Source organism: Muntiacus reevesi, chromosome 21 (assembly GCF_963930625.1).
Source record: "Muntiacus reevesi chromosome 21, mMunRee1.1, whole genome shotgun sequence".
NCBI classification, from domain to species: domain Eukaryota; kingdom Metazoa; phylum Chordata; class Mammalia; order Artiodactyla; family Cervidae; genus Muntiacus; species Muntiacus reevesi.
Window position 1 is genome coordinate 269000 of NC_089269.1, and position 18304 is coordinate 287303.

The 18304-nt window shown below is 45.5% G+C and overlaps 1 protein-coding gene and 1 non-coding gene across 2 annotated transcripts in view; one reads left to right on the forward strand and one right to left on the reverse strand.

Moving 5' to 3' along the window:
- The window catches only part of C21H3orf52 (chromosome 21 C3orf52 homolog), a 38344-nt gene extending 24375 nt beyond the window's left edge, over positions 1 to 13969 (reverse strand). The window contains exons 1-2 of the mRNA XM_065913581.1: positions 13778 to 13969; positions 2517 to 2646 (exon numbers count right to left, since the gene is read on the reverse strand). Coding sequence (XP_065769653.1) covers positions 2517 to 2646; positions 13778 to 13915 — 268 coding nt within the window. The 5' untranslated portion in view covers positions 13916 to 13969. The remainder of the gene's footprint in view (positions 1 to 2516; positions 2647 to 13777) is intronic.
- On the forward strand, positions 3171 to 3277 carry LOC136152553 (U6 spliceosomal RNA). The gene has a single exon (XR_010660230.1). It is a non-coding gene; the product is annotated as a U6 spliceosomal RNA (small nuclear RNA).
- Positions 13970 to 18304: the final 4335 nt, after the last annotated feature.

An 18304-nucleotide genomic window follows, 5' to 3' on the forward strand; every position in this document is an offset into this window, starting at 1 on the left:
CAAGTGTACAATATAGTGATTCACAATTTTTAAAGGTTATAATACATTCATAGTCATTATAAAATACTGGCTACATTTCCCGTGTTGTACAATATATCCCTGTCGCTTATTTTATACCTAAAAGTTTGGACTTCTTTCCGCCTTACCCATATGTCGCCCCTCCCACATTCACTAATGAAGGCACAGCCTTCGACTTTCCCAGGCAGCAGCATTTTCACAGATTGCCAAGAGGTTCTATCAACATTCGATTCATATCAATGGGCCTGGCAATTGAACAATGGCTGATTATTGCAGACTATCATCCCAGGCATACCCACGGAGCTGCTCTGGGCGAGGCTGGGACGCCCAGAGGGAATCCTGTCCTTCCTCCTCCTTACCTACCGTACCCCCAACACCCACACTAGACTCCCCACAGGCCCAAAGCCTTGAAAGTTCAGGTGCCAAGTAAAGTAAAAGCATTTCCCTGACTTAAAAAAAGTAAAAGTTTGAAAATCTGTTGGAGCATCAACACGTTTAAACAATTTTATAACCAAATTAAAAAGAAAGTTTGCACCACAGGTGTTAAGAAAAAGTTCTTCCCTAAGTATGATCCCGTAAACTCTCCTGTCCCCTGAGAAACTGTGGAGGGAAATGGAATCCTTTCCTCTTCAACTTGTTCTTCATGATTTGAAGTTAAATGGCTCTCTGAGAATGGAGGACAGCTCTGGGGTCTTGAGTCTTTCGGGTTTTGTCTGTTTTCTTTTTTCTTCATCAAACTCAGCATGGAGTCTTAACCGCTGGACCACCAGGGAAGTGCCGGGGTCCAGGCTCTAGAACCCTGAATATCATCAGAGCAAGCAGATCTGCGCCTCGTCCTGTCACAGGCTCCCGATGCTAGCGGACAGACCAGCCGGCTTTGCGGACCGCGCTGGCTGGGTGACAGGACGAGGCCGCGTGACTCGGTTCAGTCTCAGCACCTACGCGTGGGAGCTGACGGCAAGAGGGCGCTCCGCACTCACACCAACCGTGCCGTCCTCGGTGCGATGGAGGCGGGCGGCAGCGCCCCGCATCAGCCGCTCCCTCCTCGGGCGGCTGCGGCCACAAAGCCACGCGTCCCGCCGCTCCCTCCTCGGGCGGCTGCGGCCACAAAGCCACGCGTCCGCCTCACACGCGCAGGCGACTGGGCAAAGATGGCGGCCCCGGGCGGCGCGCTGGGGCGGCCCACCTCACCAGGGCTTTCCTGTTTCCTCAGGGGCCAGGAAACCTGGAGACAGGAGGCCGAGGGATCGGGACAAGGCGGAACAGGCGGGAACAACGAATGCAGTCCCTCCGGAGAGCTCCCAGGGCCCCCCCGGAGAAACTGGGGGCCGCCATTCTGGCCCTCGTTCTGTGACCGGGTTTGCGACGGCAGCCCGGCTCCACCTTAGTCCTGTGGCGACCGGTCACTCCCGCGATCCGCTTCGGGGTGCGTATCCCCGCTTCAGGGAGCCCGCGCACCTGCGGCCTGCAGCCACCCCTACGCGCGAACGAAAGCCTTTGCTTCTTTGAAACAAATGATTTTCCACTAGGTGGCGCTGTACTTGGCATCATAAAAATACTGACAAGCATAAAAAAATAATAGCAACTACCTAAAAGACTTCTAAAAGTGTGGAAGAGTACATCATGCAGTAATTTTAAAATATATATATATGTTCACACATAACTTTTAATGAATTGTCAAAATGATCGCAATGGAACATTAAAATCTTAAAGTTAAGCCACAAAATTATTAAAAAAAAACAAAAAACTGACCTCAAATTATCCTTAAAACACAAGTAAGAAAAATACTAGAGAAGAGTGTAGCAAAATACTAGTAATGTGGGTGGGTTTTATGGGTGACTGAACATGCACTATTTTCATATTCAGAATAAAAAATAAAATGAGATAATATATGTAAAATACATAGGTAACACCAGCACCATATGAGTTTTTATTTTGCACACCCATACAACACAAGCATAGTGATTTCTAAAAGAAGTTAAGATAATGACAGCTAACAGATACATGGTTCTATAGTTTTTAAAATGCTTTCAAATACGTTATTCATCATTTTGTCATTACAATGATGTGCCAGGTATATGAGATAAAGTTGACTTTATACAATAAAAACCCTTTACAATAGTTATCTTTACTAAATAAATTATTTTAAAAAATTTTCAAACACACATGTGTAAGATACAATAAAATATCAATTTATGTTTAAATAAATTAAAAATTAAGAAATCTTCAACATCCAATGCATAGAGTTTAGGGCAAAACAATGATCCCCATACTTCTACCAGAGTTTATAAAACAAACAAACAAACCAAAAGTAAAATTTAAAAAAAGCAAAAATCATGTATATCGCCCATCTATACAACATACCCCAAAGCAGTTTTAAGTTCATATTATAAATAATGAAGTAGCAGTAAGTAGATCTTCTATTTCAGCATTTAAGTCATAAGCATTACATAAGTTCTTAAAATACATCAACTTAGTCACATTTAGAACTCTCTTACCTCCAGTTAGACATAAGCTTATGATGATGACTATAATGAAACTCAGGAAAATAGAGGCGAGGACCATCCAGAGTTTGCACTTTCCAATCAACTTCTTATTACAGGAGCTCCAAGGGCTGTCCTTGTCAGCCTGGGAAGCAGAGGAAGGCTGTGATGCCGTCATTTGGTTTCAAGAAGCAGTTTTTAATGCTTACTATGGGCCAGTGACACAGAAATGAAGGCAGCAGGATCCTGATCTCAAGGAGCTCCCCTCTACTGAGTCGAGTTCACAAAAGGACAGATGGAACCTCATAAAGAGGTTGAGGAGAACATGCTCTGGGGACTCTGAGATGGGAAGAACAGACAAGATTTTGAAAGACGGACAGAGAAAGGCATTCCAAACCCAGAAAAGAACATTCTCAGCATTGATTCATAATGAAATTGGCTAAAAGATTCATCTGATGGAAATGCAGGTTTCAGAGGCAAGTGATGACAGTTAAGATTGGAGAGAATGAAAGGTTGGAGCATCCCTGAGGAGGTCTTGAATGCTGCCAGACGTGTAGACTTAATTTGGTCTGTACTGGGAACCCACTGAAGACTTCTGGTACACAAAAGCTGAGTAGAAGATTAAGAGAAAAATAATGTATAGCTTAGACCAAGAGAAAGTTAAGAACCGTGCTCGCTTTGGCAGCACATATAGTAAAATTGGAACGATACAGAGAAGATTAGCATGGCCCCTGCGCAAGGATGACACGCAAATTCGTGAAGCATTCCATATTTTTAGAAGCCTCACATGAAAAGTGGCACACATGTTAAGACCACTTTTTTAAGCAGCCAAATCACAGTGAGAACATCACTACTGTAATGCTTGGCTCCTGATGTTTCTTATTTCCTCACTATCAGTCTGAGACCAGTAATAAATGTGATATGTTACGTTGGGAAAAAAAAAAAGAAAAAGCTAAGAACTTACTGCTATGGCCCAGACTATGTAATAAGGAAGGAACACCAGGAAATAATCTGCAGTGTGTTCAGTGATGCAGAGGGTGGGGTCAAAGTAAATACTTACAACCGCTGTGGTCTACTGAACACCATTTCCCTTATCTAAGCAGCCCTGCAAGGGGGGTGTTAGTGCTGTTGCTTAGTCACCAATTCATGTCCGACTCTTTTGCAGTCCCATGGACGGTAGCCCTCCAGGCTCCTCTGGCCTTGGGATTTCCCAGGCAAGAATACTGGAATGGGTTGCCATTTCCTTCTCCAGGGGATCTTCCCAATCCAGAGATTGAACCCTTGTCTCCTGCACTGGCAGGTGGATTCTTTACCACTGAGCCACAAGGGAAGCCCTAACTTGAAGTTAGGATAATAGAAATTACATAAAGTGAAAAGCAAAGAGAAAAGAGCGAATAAATAACAGAGCAATGAAGACTGGTGGGACAATATTAAACAACACAGTACAAAGATAACTGGAATCCCAGAGGGAGAATAAAAAACTGGGGGGAGATAAAATATTTGAAGAAATACTGGATAAAGCATATCCTAAAACTACAGACAGGCACAAAACTACATACTTAAGAAACTTATGAGTCCAAACTTAGGGAAAACAAACAAACTGTATCTAGACAAATATTCAAATTGCTGAAATCCAAACACACAAAATATCTTGAAGGCAGCTGGAGGAAACTCATTTTACCTCTTTTGGATGTAATGGTTTTGTCCCTAGATTCATATGTTGATATCCTAAGCCGCCTTATCCACCACCCAAGTGTGGCTGTATTTGGACATGGGCCTGGCAAGGAAATAATAGACAATGGAGTTCTAAGGGTAGGACGAGAGTCCTTATGGGGCGGTGGCACTGGTGGTGAAGGGCCTGCCAATCCGGGAGACATGAGATGCTGTTTCAGTTCCTGGGTGGAGAAGATGCCCTGGAGGAAGGCGTGACAACTCACTCCAGTATTCCCCCTGGAGAATCCCATGGACAGAACAGCCTGGCGGCCTACAGTCCATAGGGTCACAAAGAGTCGGACACGACTGAGGTGACCTAGCACACACACACCACAGTGTCCCTGTAAGAAGAGACACCAGCGCGCACACTGCCTCTCTCTCCCTGTGTGCCCGCGCCAGAGAAGGACGTGGGGCGGTGCACCGAGAAGGTGGCCTTCTACTGCCAGGAAGAGAGCTCCACCAAACCCAACCACGCTGGCACCCTGATCTTGGACGCCCGGTCTCCTGGACTGCGGGAAAATTCATTTCTGTGGTTTAAGCCACCCGCCCTGGGGTGTTCTGTCACGGCAGCCCGACGAGACTGCAGCATCTGTAAAGGAACAGAGGTAAGTCCACGTCGAAGCAGCAGTCGGGAGAGGTTAGCCGGTCGGGGTTGTATCCGGGCTGACTTCACCGGCCCGCACGCGCCCTCCCTGCTCCTCCGGCCTCAGCCTGCGGGGCTCCAGCTTAGGCGCCTGCCCGGCCTTCTCCTCTCTCAGCAGTGGAGCTGACCCCTGAAAGGCTCCATTCCTCTTCTCCTAGGTCCTACATGAAAACCATGGGAAACAACAGAATATGATGGATAAAACACGAGTATCTGGATGGGATCCCAGTCCTAGTTACACCACTTAAAGGCAGGGTGCCTATCAGCAAACTACGTACCGAAACTCACTGGCCCCAAGGCTCACAACTGAAACACACTAAGTAATAAACCTGGCCCACAGGACTGTTGCAGAAACTAGAGACCACGCCGACGACGCACTTGCTAAACAAGGGCCGAGCGGAGGCCGCGCTGTGGCAGCCCTGAGCGCGCGGGAGCGGGGTTACCCTGGGTGTTCACCTCCGCCAAGCAGCAGGCGCCTCCTGGACTGATGCCTCGGTAACGTCCTCTCCCGCGGTGACTTTAGCGGGAGCCGTCAGGAAGGAAAACTCTCAGTTTTTCTTACTGAGTGGGTCCCAACCCTCAGCATCTCCTGAAGGGGAATTTAGACAACACACACCTAGGCCCAGATTATAGGGGAAATGGGCAGCCCTGGTTTGAAAATGTAAACCTCCCCACGTGCACCAGCTGCTTTACCAGAGGCGGGTGGGGGGCCCTGGCCTGGAGCCTCCTGCTGTCCGGAAACCAGGTAAAATCTCTCCCTTTTGTGGAGGCCTCCCTACCAGGCTACCCTCAGAGAGCAACCCAGTGCATGAGCTGTCCACACAGCTCAACTGCTGTGGCTACCACCGGCCTCGTCTGCGTTCAGGTCCAAACATAAACAGATGCTGGCCTTATCTTCCTAGGGAAAGTGAAACCACCCAGAGTGAGCAGTGGCTCTTAAAATTCCCCTGTTCTTATATCCCACACCTCATACAGGTAAGAGGCACTTAATAAATGTGTGTTCCTGAGTTACAAAGGGTGCCCCAAATTTTGAAAATGTACTTTGAAAAGTTCTGGAGTAGAGGTCACACTTTGGAGCCCCTGCGTGCACCGGCCCTTCCGGTGGTGTGTGGTGAGGGGACGGCGTAAAGGCCCCAGCAGCATCTAGACAGAGGCAAACTCTCTCGAGGTGAGTGTGTCTGCAGTCCGAGCATACTCACCTCTCATCCTCACCTGAAGCCTGAGCCTGCTCCAAGGTGACTAAGGCGAGGGCTCAACAAGGCACACAGCAAAGAGGAGCCCAATACAAGAAGCCGTGAACTTCTCAGGGGCTAGAAACATACCTTCCTGTTAACAGAGGTCCTGAGACACATTTTTAGTTCTCAAGAGACAGCAGGGACCACAAGTCAATTCAGTTCAATTCAGTCGTTCAGTCGTGTCCGACTCTTTGCGACCCCATGGACTGTAGCACAACAGGCTTCCCTGTCCATCACCAACTCCTGGAGCTTACTCAAACTCATGTCCATCGAGTCGGTGATACCATCCGAACAACTTATCCTCTGTCATCCCCTTCTCCTCCCATGTTCAATATTTCCCAGTATCAGGGGCTTTTCAAGTGAGTCAATTCTTCACATCAGGTGGCCAAATTACTGGAGTTTCAGCTTCAGCATCAGTCCTTCCAATAAACATTCAGGACTGACTTCCTTTAGGATCGGATCCTCTTGCAGTCCAAGGGACTCTCAAGAGTCTTCTCCAACACCACAGTTCAAAAGCATCAATTCTTTGGAGCTCAGCTTTCTTTATAGTCCAACTCTCACATCCATAAATGGCTACTGGAAAAACCATAGGTTTGACTAGACTGACCTTTGTTGGCAAAGTAATGTCTCTGCTTTTTAATATGCTTTCTAAGTTGGTCATAGCTTTTCTTCCAAGGAGCAAGTGTCTTTCAATTTCATGGCTGCAGTCATCATCTGCAGTGATTTTAGAGCCTGAAAAAATAAAGTCTCTCACTGTTTCCACTGTTTCCCCATCTCTTTGCCAGGAAGTGATGGACCAGATGCCATGATCTTATTTTCTGAATGTTGAGTTTTAAGCCAACTTTTTCACTCTCCTCTTTCATTTTCATCAAAAGGCTCTTTAGTTCTTCTTTGCTTTCTGCCATAAGGGGGGGGGGGTGTCATCTGCATATCTGAGGTTATTGATATTTATCCTGGAAATCTTGATTCCAGCTTGTGCTTCATCCAGCCCAGCAATTCACATGATATACTCTGCATATAAGTTAAATAAGCAGGGTGACAATATACAGCCTTAATGTACTCCTTTCCCGATTTGGAACCAGTCAGTTGTTCCATGTCCAGTTCTAACTGTTGCTTCCTGACCTGCATACAGATTTCTAAGAAGGCAAGTCAGGTGATCTGGTATTCCCATCTTTTTGTTGTGATCTACAGTTAAAGGCTTTGGCATAGTCAATAAAGCAGAAGTAGACGTTTTTCTGGAACTCTCTTGCTTTTTCGATGATCCAACAGACGTTGGCAATTTGATCTATGGTTCCTTTTCTAAATCCAGCTTGAACATGTGGAAGTTCATGGTTCACATACTGTTGAAGCCTGACTTGGAGAATTTTGAGCATTACTTTGCTAGCATGTGAGATGAGTGCAATTGTGTGGTAGTTTGAACATTCTTTGGCATTGCCTTTCTTTGGAATTGAAATGAAAACTGATCTTTTCCAATCCTGTGACCACTGCTGAGTTTTCCAAATTTGCTGGCATATTGAGTGCAGCACTTTCACAGCATCATCTTTTAGGATTTGAAATAGCGCAACTGGAATTCCATCACCTCCACAAGCTTTGTTTGTAGTGATGCTTCCTAAGGCCCACCCAACTTCGGACTCCAGGACGTCTGGCTCTAGGTGAATGATCACACCATCATGATTACCTGGGTCATAAAGATCTTTTTTGTGTAGTTCTTCTGTGTATTCTTGCCACCTCTTCTTAATATCTTCCGCTTCTGTTAGGCCCATACCGTTTCTGTCCTTTACCGTGCCCATATTTGCATGAAATATTCCCTTGGTATCTCTAATTTTCTTGAAGAGATCTCTAGTCTTTCCCATTCTATTGTTTTCCTCTATTTCTTTGCAATGATCATTGAGAAAGGCTTTCTTATTTGTCCTTGCTATTCTTTGGAACTCTGCAGTCAAATGGGTAAATCTTTCCTTTTCTCCTTTGCCTTTTGCTTCTCTTCTTTTCACAGCTATTTATAAGGCCTCCTCAGACAACCATTTTGCCTTTTTGCATTTCTTCTTCTTGGGGATGGTCTTGATGACTATCTCTTGTACAATGCCATGAACCTCCATCCATAGTTCTTCAGGCACTTTATCAGATCTAATCCTTTAAATCTATTTGGCACTTCCACTGTATAATCGTAAGGGATTTGATTTAGGTCATACCTGAATGGTCTAGTGGTTTCCCCTACTTTCTTCAATTTAAATCTGAATGTGGCAATAAGGAGTTCATGATCTGAGCCACAGTCAGCTCCCGGTCTTGTTTCTGCTGACCATATAGAGCTTCTCACTCTTTGGCTGCAAAGAATATAAGCAATCTGAATTAGGTATTGACTATCTGGTGATGTCCATGTGTAGTCTTCTCTTGTGTTGTTGGAAGACAGTGTGTGCTGTGACCAGTGCGTTCTCTTGGCAAAACTCTGTTAGCCTTTGACCTACTTCTTTTTTGTACTCCAAGGCCAAATTTGCCTGTTACTCCAGGTATCTCTTGACTTCCTACTTTTGCATTTTAACCCCCTAAGAGGACATCTTTTTTGGATGTTAGTTCTAGAAGGTCTTGTAGGTCTTAATAGAATCCTTCAACTTCAGCTTCTTCAGCATTACCGGCCAGGACAAAGACTTGGATTACTGTGATATTGAATAGTTTGCCTTGGAAACGAGCAGAGGTCATTCTGTCATTTTTGAGACTGCATCTAAGGACCGCATTTCGGACTCTTTTGTTGACTCTGATGGCTACTCCATTTCTTCTAAGGGATTCTTGCCCACAGTAGTAGATATAATGGTCATCTGACTTAAATTCACCCATTCCTGTCCATTTTAGTTCACTGATTCCTAAAATGTCCATGTTCACTCTTGCCATCTCCTGTTTGACCCCTTCCAATTTGCCTTGATTCAGGGACCTAACATTCCAGGTTCCTAAGCAATGTTGCTCTTTACAGCATCGGACTTGACTTCCATCAACAGTCACATTCACAACTGGGTGTTGTTTTTGCTTTGGCTCTGTCTCTTCATTCCTTCTGGAGTTATTTCTCCACTGATCTCCTGGAGCTATTGGGCACCTTCCAACCTGGGGAGTTCATCTTCCAGTGTCCTATCTTTTTGCCTTTTCATGCTGTTCATGGGGTTCTCAAGGCAAGAATACTGAAGTGGTTTGCCATGCCCCTTACCAGCAGACCACGTTTTGTCAGAACTCTCCACCATGACCATCTTGGGGACCCTACATGAAATGGCCTGGAGTCTCAAATGAGCCAGAGAATGAGGGTCATGTACCTCTCTGGTCTTTTGGGCCTTCATATGTGCTGTCCCCTAGAGACCACAACCAGGACCCTAGTGGTTTGAGGAGACCAATATTCTGATTTCCTGGGTGAACTCTGCTCAGAATACACAGCCCTCCTCTGTAGGAAATGCCTTTTCCAGTCCAGCCCGTCACAGCCATCCTACATGCCTGCCTACATCACCTGCCTGCTGTCAGCTCCAAGGCAGAGACCACTATCCTTTGAATGACTCATCTTCACATCCTTTAAGTCATACTAAAACAGTCAGTCAGCCACACACAACACAACAACTGAGTATAGGGCTTCTCAGCTGTCTCTACGTTAGAGTCAACCCAAGAATCCTTTTCTTCAGAAGTGCCCCCAGGGGACTCCACTGGACCTTGAGGGTGCAGAGCCTCTGACACAAAAGAAGCGTGCTACTCGTGCACAGGGGTCATGAAAACATACTGCCTCCTTCACTGCCTTCTTTGGTCTCTCGTGCCCAAACTCTAGGTCATGAGGAGAGGCCACAGGAAGTTTTTTCTCCAGAGTGACTTTAAAAGATTTTTACAAACTGCATCTTACATTCTATGATTGAAGTATACAGCCCAAGAATTTTTGTGATTTTCCTTTGCCTATTCCCCCAGATTTTCACATCCTTCTTCAGATAAGGTTCAAATACATGACATAAGGTCCTACAACAATAGCAGGACTACATAGCTCTTGGATACAAAAGGCTTTTCTCCTCTTTGGCTCAAAGAGGAGCAGACATTGTATGTGTGCACGCTCAGTCTTTTCAATCAGGTCCAACTCTGCGATGCTGTATACTGCAGCCCACCAGGCTCCTCCGTCCACGGGATTCTCCAGGCAGAAATCCTGGAGTGAGTTGCCATTTCCTCCTCCAGGGGATATTCCCAACCCAGGAATCAAACCCATGTCTCCTGCAGCTCCTGCATTGCAGGCAGATTCTTTACCACTGAGCCACCAAGAAAGCCCAAATATATAGATGAGCGGGAAATTTTCTTAGCACACAGTAAAATCTATACTTTAATCTTCATTGTGGGACTTAATCTACTTGTTGACTGAAGCACAAAAGAGCCAGTTGATCCTAGTCCTAAATTCTAAACAACATGTGGCAGTGGGCTAATTTTTATCCAACTTATTCAAATCTACCTTGCCTGCCTCAAAACTCTCCATGTACTGAATTATAGTTATTATTATTATGAGGCTACTATCCTTAAAAATGTCTCTGGGACCTCTGTTTAAAAACTGAGGTCAGAGTCCATATAATAAACCATAAAAGAAAACTAGGCTTGGGACTTCCTTGGTGGTTCAGTGGCTAAGATTCCATGCTTTAAACACAGGCGGCCTGGATTCCACCCCTGGTCAGGAAACCAAATCCCACAGGCTGCAACTGAAGATCTCATATGCTGCAACGAAGATCAAAAATCCCACATGTCTCAACTAAGACTAGGCACAGGCAACTAAATAATTGATTTTTTAAAAAAAAAAGCTAGTCTGGCTCAATTACCCCTGATGGCTTTTCCAGTTTTGACCCAACTTCGCTACCCTGTTCACACTGACAGTAGGCAGGCAAAGTGAAGTTCAAAGACTTACAATTTTTCCTTCAGTTTCCAAACCCAAATAAGAAAGGGAAAGAACTTCCCATGACCCTTGGATACTCTCTCAGATATCCCTTCCAAGTAGGAAGATACTCTATGATAAGGGATGTCTTCTTCCCAATGATGCCCAAACTGTTCCCTGCTCCTCACCCATCTACCCATCTGCCTGTAACTCCCTCATCAGTCCCGATACACCACTCAACTCCTCATATTTCAACTATGTTCCATAACTCACAGAATCAGTAATGGTATATAACTTAAGCAATTATACACAAATGAATATAAATTATGTGATTATGCTTATATAGTCAAATTAGATGTGCATATTAATAGACACACACACACATATGTGCTTCCCTGGTGGCTCAGATAGTAAAGAATCTACCTGCAATGCAGAAGACCCAGGTTCCATCCCTGGGTCAGGAAGATCCCCTGGAGAAGAGAATGGCTACTCATTCCAATATTCTAGCCTGGAGAATCCCATGGACAGAGGAGCCTGGTGGGCCGCAGCCCGTGGGGTCGCAAAAAGTCAGACAGGACTGAGAGACTAAGATTTTCACTTTTCATGTATATGCACACATGTAAAATAAATCAACAAGAGCAGCATAAGTTTGAATCCTAAAAAGCCTGAGTTCAATCTCAGAGCCAACAAACTTCAGTATTTTGGTAACTCCTCTGAGCCTCAAGTTCTTCACTCTTTGTCAAATCAGAATGAAGTTAGTTGTGCTAACTGAATGCATTTAGATAGCAGAAGTATTTGACACATGATAGGTACAAAACATATGGTTAATAAAAACACATGGTCTTATGCTACATTTCAAAATTGGAAATCTTAACATACAGTATAAAGAGACCTACACACCAAATTCTTAAGAGTCTGTATCTCATGCTTATGCTACACTTGCTGACTTTTCAATTTAAAATACACTTCCACTGATGCTGTGGAACCAAAGAGAATGATCAACACATTGGATGAGGATTTTCTTCTCTTTTCTAAAGTTTTTCCTCTTCAATCATTTCTAGAATGGTCTCCAAATGCTGATGTAACCCTCATCTTCACACCATTCTGTTCCTCACACAGCTTTCCTATTCGGTGACCTACAAAGCTAGTTCACAAGTCTCAGATATCTGTATACACCTGGCTAACAAGGAAGTAATTAAAACATGAAAGAGCAAACTCTACAAGGTAGGTACTAAACGATAATAAAATACTGACACCCTACATATGTCCGGCTCCTCCACTGTCTTCAATGTGCATTCCCAGGCTCACAGAGAAGCCTGGTTGGCCACATTACATTACTGTCAGTTGACAGCTGGGAAAAGAAAATATAGACCTTAGTTCCTTGCCTCGGGACACACCTTTTAGTAAGGAAGGTATCACCAGAACTCAGATGTCTGGATTCAGTCCCAAACCATCAAGTCCCTGGGGTTCCTGGGTCTACCCAACATGAGGCAAGTACTCCCAATTCCCACCCTCTGACACTACCTTGGAGGACCCATGCAAGTCCACCCAAGCAAGTCCACCATTACAACCACATACACAGAGATCAAATCATCTTTATCCAACATTCACTGCCCCATGGCATTCATCTTTCATTCAAATATAAAGTACCAAATTACTCTCCAGGGTACCTATAAAAGCAGAATTTACATTATTTCCAGGCATCAAGAAGAAGGCAAAAGCAATGCTTTCAACTTCTGAATTTCCTGTTTACCCCTCAAATTAACAGCTGAACAGTCAAAGGAGTAGGAGTGGAGGAGAGGAACCCAGAAAGGTCAGGCTGGAAGCATATGTATATACATGGGGAGGTCCATATACCTAGTAAACTTCAAACCAGTTTGAAGGGTTAATCAGAAGGCAGAACTCAAAGTCTCTGCTGTTTTACAAGCATTTGATGAGAATGAATAAGTTTCCTGTCACTGTTATGGCTGAATCCGAAGAGTTCTGTTTAAACATCACCAGCGACTTTCTCAGAAACTGCAGTGAGGCCAAAGCAAATGATCATAGTCTAGTTCTTTGAGACACGAACCAGGAAACTCAGTTAGCCAGCGCAAGTTCACCCCCACCCCCACCCACACCCGGGTCCTCGGTGCTAAGTGCTAAGTCGCTTCAGCAGGGTCGGACTCTCGGCGACCCCTCGGACTGCAGCCGGCCAGGCTCCTCTGTCCTGGGATTCTCCAGACAAGAATACGGAGTGTGCTGCCATTTCCTTCTCTTGCCCTTTTCTCCCTTCTCCCCTGCATCTCTTTCTGCGAAACCAAATGGCCAGACTGGGCGAGGACATAAAGTGTGGACCCAGGGGATGGTTAGCCGAGATGGATGATAGTGGGCAGTGGGTGCAGGCTGGGGGTGGGGGCGTGGCAGGGAACAAGGGGCAAGGCAGTGTGGAAAAGGAAGGCTAAGAGATTCCCAAGAAAAGACTCCGGTTATCATTCTAATTCTTTGCACGGAAGGTTGGCGGGGGCGGGGGGGTGACTTTTGAAAGTTAAAAAATTTTTCAAAACCACGTCTACCGCTGGTGATTCTCTCTCCGAAGAGAAGAGCGCGCACTTCCCGGATAAGACTCTAACTTCCCTGAGTCGGAGTGATCCGAGGGCAGGCTCAGGCTGGAGGGCATTTCTGTGTCTGCTCCATTCTGAACGTTCCAGAGCGTACCACGGGCGCTGGGGGTCGGCTGCGCCCCCAGAGCTGCCTGGAACCCTGAAACCGCGCTGCCACGCCCGGCCCCGGCCTGCAGCCTGGCTCAGGGCCAGGACAACAGCGGCCAGGGCCACGGAGACCTCACCTGGACCGGGCAGGGCTCCTCGGCTAAAGGAAGGATGCCCTGGACGGCTCCGTTGAGAGGCGTCTGCTCGTCCGGCTGCCCTTGGGTCACCGAGAGCTCCAGCTCATCTCCTGGAGATGGGGGACTGGCCCCCTCCATGAACCGGCAGAGGGGACGAAACAGCCCGCCAGGAAGCAGGACGCACACACCCGCGGGTGCAGAGTCCAAAGTGGCCGAGCGAGCTGCTCACTCCACCCCCGGGCGGGGAGGCCTCGGGTGGCAGGCGGGGCCCCGCCGGGCGGGGCGGGCAGGCCTCTGACTTGAGCGCGGGGGAAGCGCGCCTCGCTCCCTCCAGGCGCCACGGGCATTCCCAGCTGTGAGCTCGGGAGCACGGCGGCGGAGGAAGGTTGTTTTTCTGGTTTGTTCAGGGCGCTGCCTGCTCTGCTGTTTTCAATTCGCACAATTCAATACAAAGAAGAAGCTGAGCGGGTGGCCTGATGGGGCTTTGGGGTTTGACATGGATGGACATTCCATCCTCCCCGAAGAGCTGTCTGTTGCCAGGGCTTGCTCTAGCTTTCACTGCCTAGCAAAATTTCATTCATTTAATTCCATCACTTAATGGCAAATAGATCGGGAAACAATGAAAACAGTAAAAGACTATTTTCTTGGGCTCCAAAAGCACTGTGGACGGTGATTGCAGCCTTGAAATCAAGAAATTTGCTCCTTGGAAGAAAAGCTATGATAAACCTAGACCACATATGAAAAGAGACATTACTTTGCAGACAAAAGTCCGTATAGTCAAAGCTCTGGTTTTTCCTGTAGTCGTGTATGAATATGAGAGTTGACCATAAAGAAGGCTGAGCACCAAAAAATTGACGCTTTCAAACTGAAGTTTGGAGAAGACTGCTAAGAATCCCTTGGACCGCAAGATCAAACCAGTCAATCCTAAAGGAAATCAGTTGGAAGGACTGATGCTGAAACTGAAGCTCCAGTACTTTGGGCACCTGATGATAAGAGCCGACTCATTGGGAAAGACCCTGATGCTGGGACAGATAGAAAGCAGGAGAAGGGGACGGCAGAGGACAAGGTTGTTGTATGGCATCACCAACTCAATGGATGTGAGTTTGAGCAAGATCTGGGAGATGGTGAAGGACCGGGAAGCCTGGCGTGCTGCAGTCCCTGGGGCCACGACTGAGCGACTGAGCGACAGCCACAGTGAACATGTAACTGTCTCCTGAGCGCCAGCCATCGCGCAAGGCACTGAGCGAATGGCGGTGACTAACGCGCACAAACCCACTCCTCCTTCTTGAGTCCAGAGGCAGACAAAGACACACTGATGAGTAGAGGTGGGGAATGCAGGCTCCGGAACCAGGCTGCCAGACTAATCCCCTCTCAGTGCGAAAGGGCTTCCAAACTTCGAGACCCTGGGCTTCAGCTCTCTGTGCTGAATTTCCTCATCTGGAAAGTTGACCTCATGTTAATACTCACCCAGTGGAGTTGTTGCCAGGACTAAGAGTTGATGTCACCAAAGCAGTTAGATATACATAGCAAACACTCATAAACCTTGGCAATTATTAAATGCCTTTGAGAAGAGGAGTCACAAGTACCTCACCGTCACTCCCACCACCACCACATATACACATACACACACACACACAATCTGAGGGAAAAATTATGCACCAACCCACAATCCACAATCCACGATTCAGAGCTTCTGGTCTTATGAGCCTGAAATTGCTTGCTGAGAGCCAGCTTGCTTCCCTACTTCTTATCCCTGTCTCCAACAAACACACATAATGAGATAAGTTTGTGTTGTAGACGGGTCACATAAAATTAGCTCCATTTCAGAAGACATTGACTTGTGTCCAAAAATCCAGCATCCTTGATGTCTGCCCTTCAGACACTGCCTAGATATCAGGTCTCTCTAATTGTTTCTTGCCTGCTACCGGCTCATCTAGATTTGGGATTCCATCAACCTGCCAGATCGGATCCAGTAGCCACTCAGCTGCTGCCCGTCACTGACTTCTGCTTTTTCTACTCAAAAAGGCAGATCTTGTAGGACTCAGTCTGCATTCTCAGCCAGAATTCTTTAAGAGGATTTTTAATGAAGGAGCAAGGGTTAAGGGAACCAAGAAGGGGTGCTGAGGCACCCAAGGACTAGCAACAGCAGAAAGCCCTCCATACTCTAAGGCCTAAAAGGGAGTGAAAGTGAAAAGTCGTTCAGTCGTGTCTGACTCTTCGCGACCCCATGAACTGTAGCCCACCAGGCTCCTCCATCCATGGGATTTTCCAGGCAAGAATACTGGAGTGGGGTGCCATCACCTTCTGCAGTTTCTCCATGAGCAGATGTCCAAAACTCTCCTTCACTCCTCCAGAGGATCAAAAGGCTACTGCTTCCTGTCACATGCACAGCAGATTTCTCAATGCCTTCTGAGTACAGTGAAGTGAGGCCTATATATTCTCTCACCTAGCTTCTAATGCATCTCCGGAATTTCATAAACCTAGCCCTTATACACTGTTGACATCCCGATGGCAGTATAGATTGTGAAGAAGAGTTAGGATCAAATTTAAACCCTCGCTATCTGCGTGTTCTTGGGCAAGTTGTTTAAAGTCTATGAGCTTCTATCCTCCTTTTAAAATGATTCCTACCGAGTAGAATTAGGAGGATTAAATGAGGCAGTTAAAGAACGCATTTATCGCTGTGCCCAACAAAAGCAGAATCTCAGTAAATATTCCCAATTTTCCTTTCTTTTCCTTGACTGTGAGTATCTCTGTAACTAATATCTGCCCACCCCAAATTCTTTGCCCCCACAAATAAGCTTTGAATACTGAATATATTTTCTTTTGATATTGACTTGTGTTCCTGTCCCATCATGTTTTCTGGGTTGCTGACACTTGCTGACACCTCACAATATTACTCACAATGAACTACTTAAATTCTTACATGGAACTTATTCTGATTTCTGATAACTGCAAATTTCTTCATCTCCAGACAGCTGACCTAGAATGTATATGGATGTTGCAATTTCTGTTTGAGGACCTTTTTTCACTCTGGCAGTCTGACTCTAAGGATTCAGAAAGAGTTAGAAAGAAGTGTTTCATCCTGGAGGTTGAACCAAATTTAGATTAAATAACTCTTGTCAAAGGTTTAGGATTTGTGAATGAGGAACCAAATTCTATCTAGATCTGTTTTTGCATTTTCTTCAAAACTGACTTCTATAGGGGTGGCTTTTTAAAGGATATTGTTCTTTCATAAATACCTCTTTAAATGTGCTTTCAAAAAGTGTACTGTTCTTGCACAAATAGTTCTTTTTAATATCATCTAAAAATTATTATTGACTCAATTACTTTAGTTCATTCAAGTTGTCAAATGTAAATAGCGTTAAAAAATTAAAACTTGCTTCTTGCCAAGACTTGCTGGCCAGTATAAAATGTTCCGCTTTGCTTTTCTCATCATAACTCTTGTTCTTCTTTCTTCATCTTCTGTAAGAGCAAATAATTTCCCAAATGGCTATCAGATAAAACAAAAAGTAACACCATTAAAGTGACATCAGTAAAGCATCTCACTAGCTTCAAATAGATCTATGCCTTTTCAAAACACCACAGTCTGTACCCATATGTTGTCAGATGGCAAGCAGCACTAGGCTGAACATCAGCAGCTGGGTCAGCCACGCAGAATAATCAAGCAGAGCACAGCTGAGAAGTAGTTGGTTGGCTTGTAGTGTTTCATTTTTCAGTTATCGAGGCGTTGTGAAGGAGGCCAGGAGTCCCCACAGGTTCTCCCCAGGGGCCTGGCACATGAAAGTGTCCCAGTCTTTGTTTCTGGAGACCACTCCCCACCGCTAAATAAACCAAGCTTAGAATGTGCCCCTGCTCACGCTTTTGCAAGAATGAAGTAGACATTTCCACACTGTTCAGGTTATAGAGGCATCTTGGCATGAAATAGCCAAGTAAGTTAGGCTGGTGTTTCTCAACCTTTCCTCCATCTCTGCACTGATGAGGAGCATGGTACACTCACATTAGCACCAACTAGTGCTTAGAATGGTACCAAGTGTGTGTGGTTTGAAAGCTCCCTCTGATGAATCTGACAGATTATGCCAGCCATTCTTCATTTCCTAACTGAGATCATAAACCTATATAAAGCTGTGAAATAGTCTGTTGAATAACAAATTTCCTTAGAAATGGTCATAAATAAAAAGTACAATTCACCATGTACCTAGGTCACAGCATTACGAGGCAAAACAAACCTTGGTTTTAAGAACTGTCAGCCTAATTTGCTCTTCTCTGCAGTGGATTCAGTAGCTAAGTCCCCATTTGTGGATTAAGTGGTGACTTGGCCCTCTGAATTGCAGTATGCCACAGCCAGATAATGAATCTGAAAAGATCTATTCAGAGGAGTATCATTAAAATGTTTTATCCTTTAGCTGAAGGAAATAGCCTTTTGGTAAATCAAAATATGTTTTGCGAACTGGAAAATATTCACTATCTCAGAGAAATCATATTCAGAGTTCAACCTTACTATCTGATCCCAGTTATGACACCTTTTGC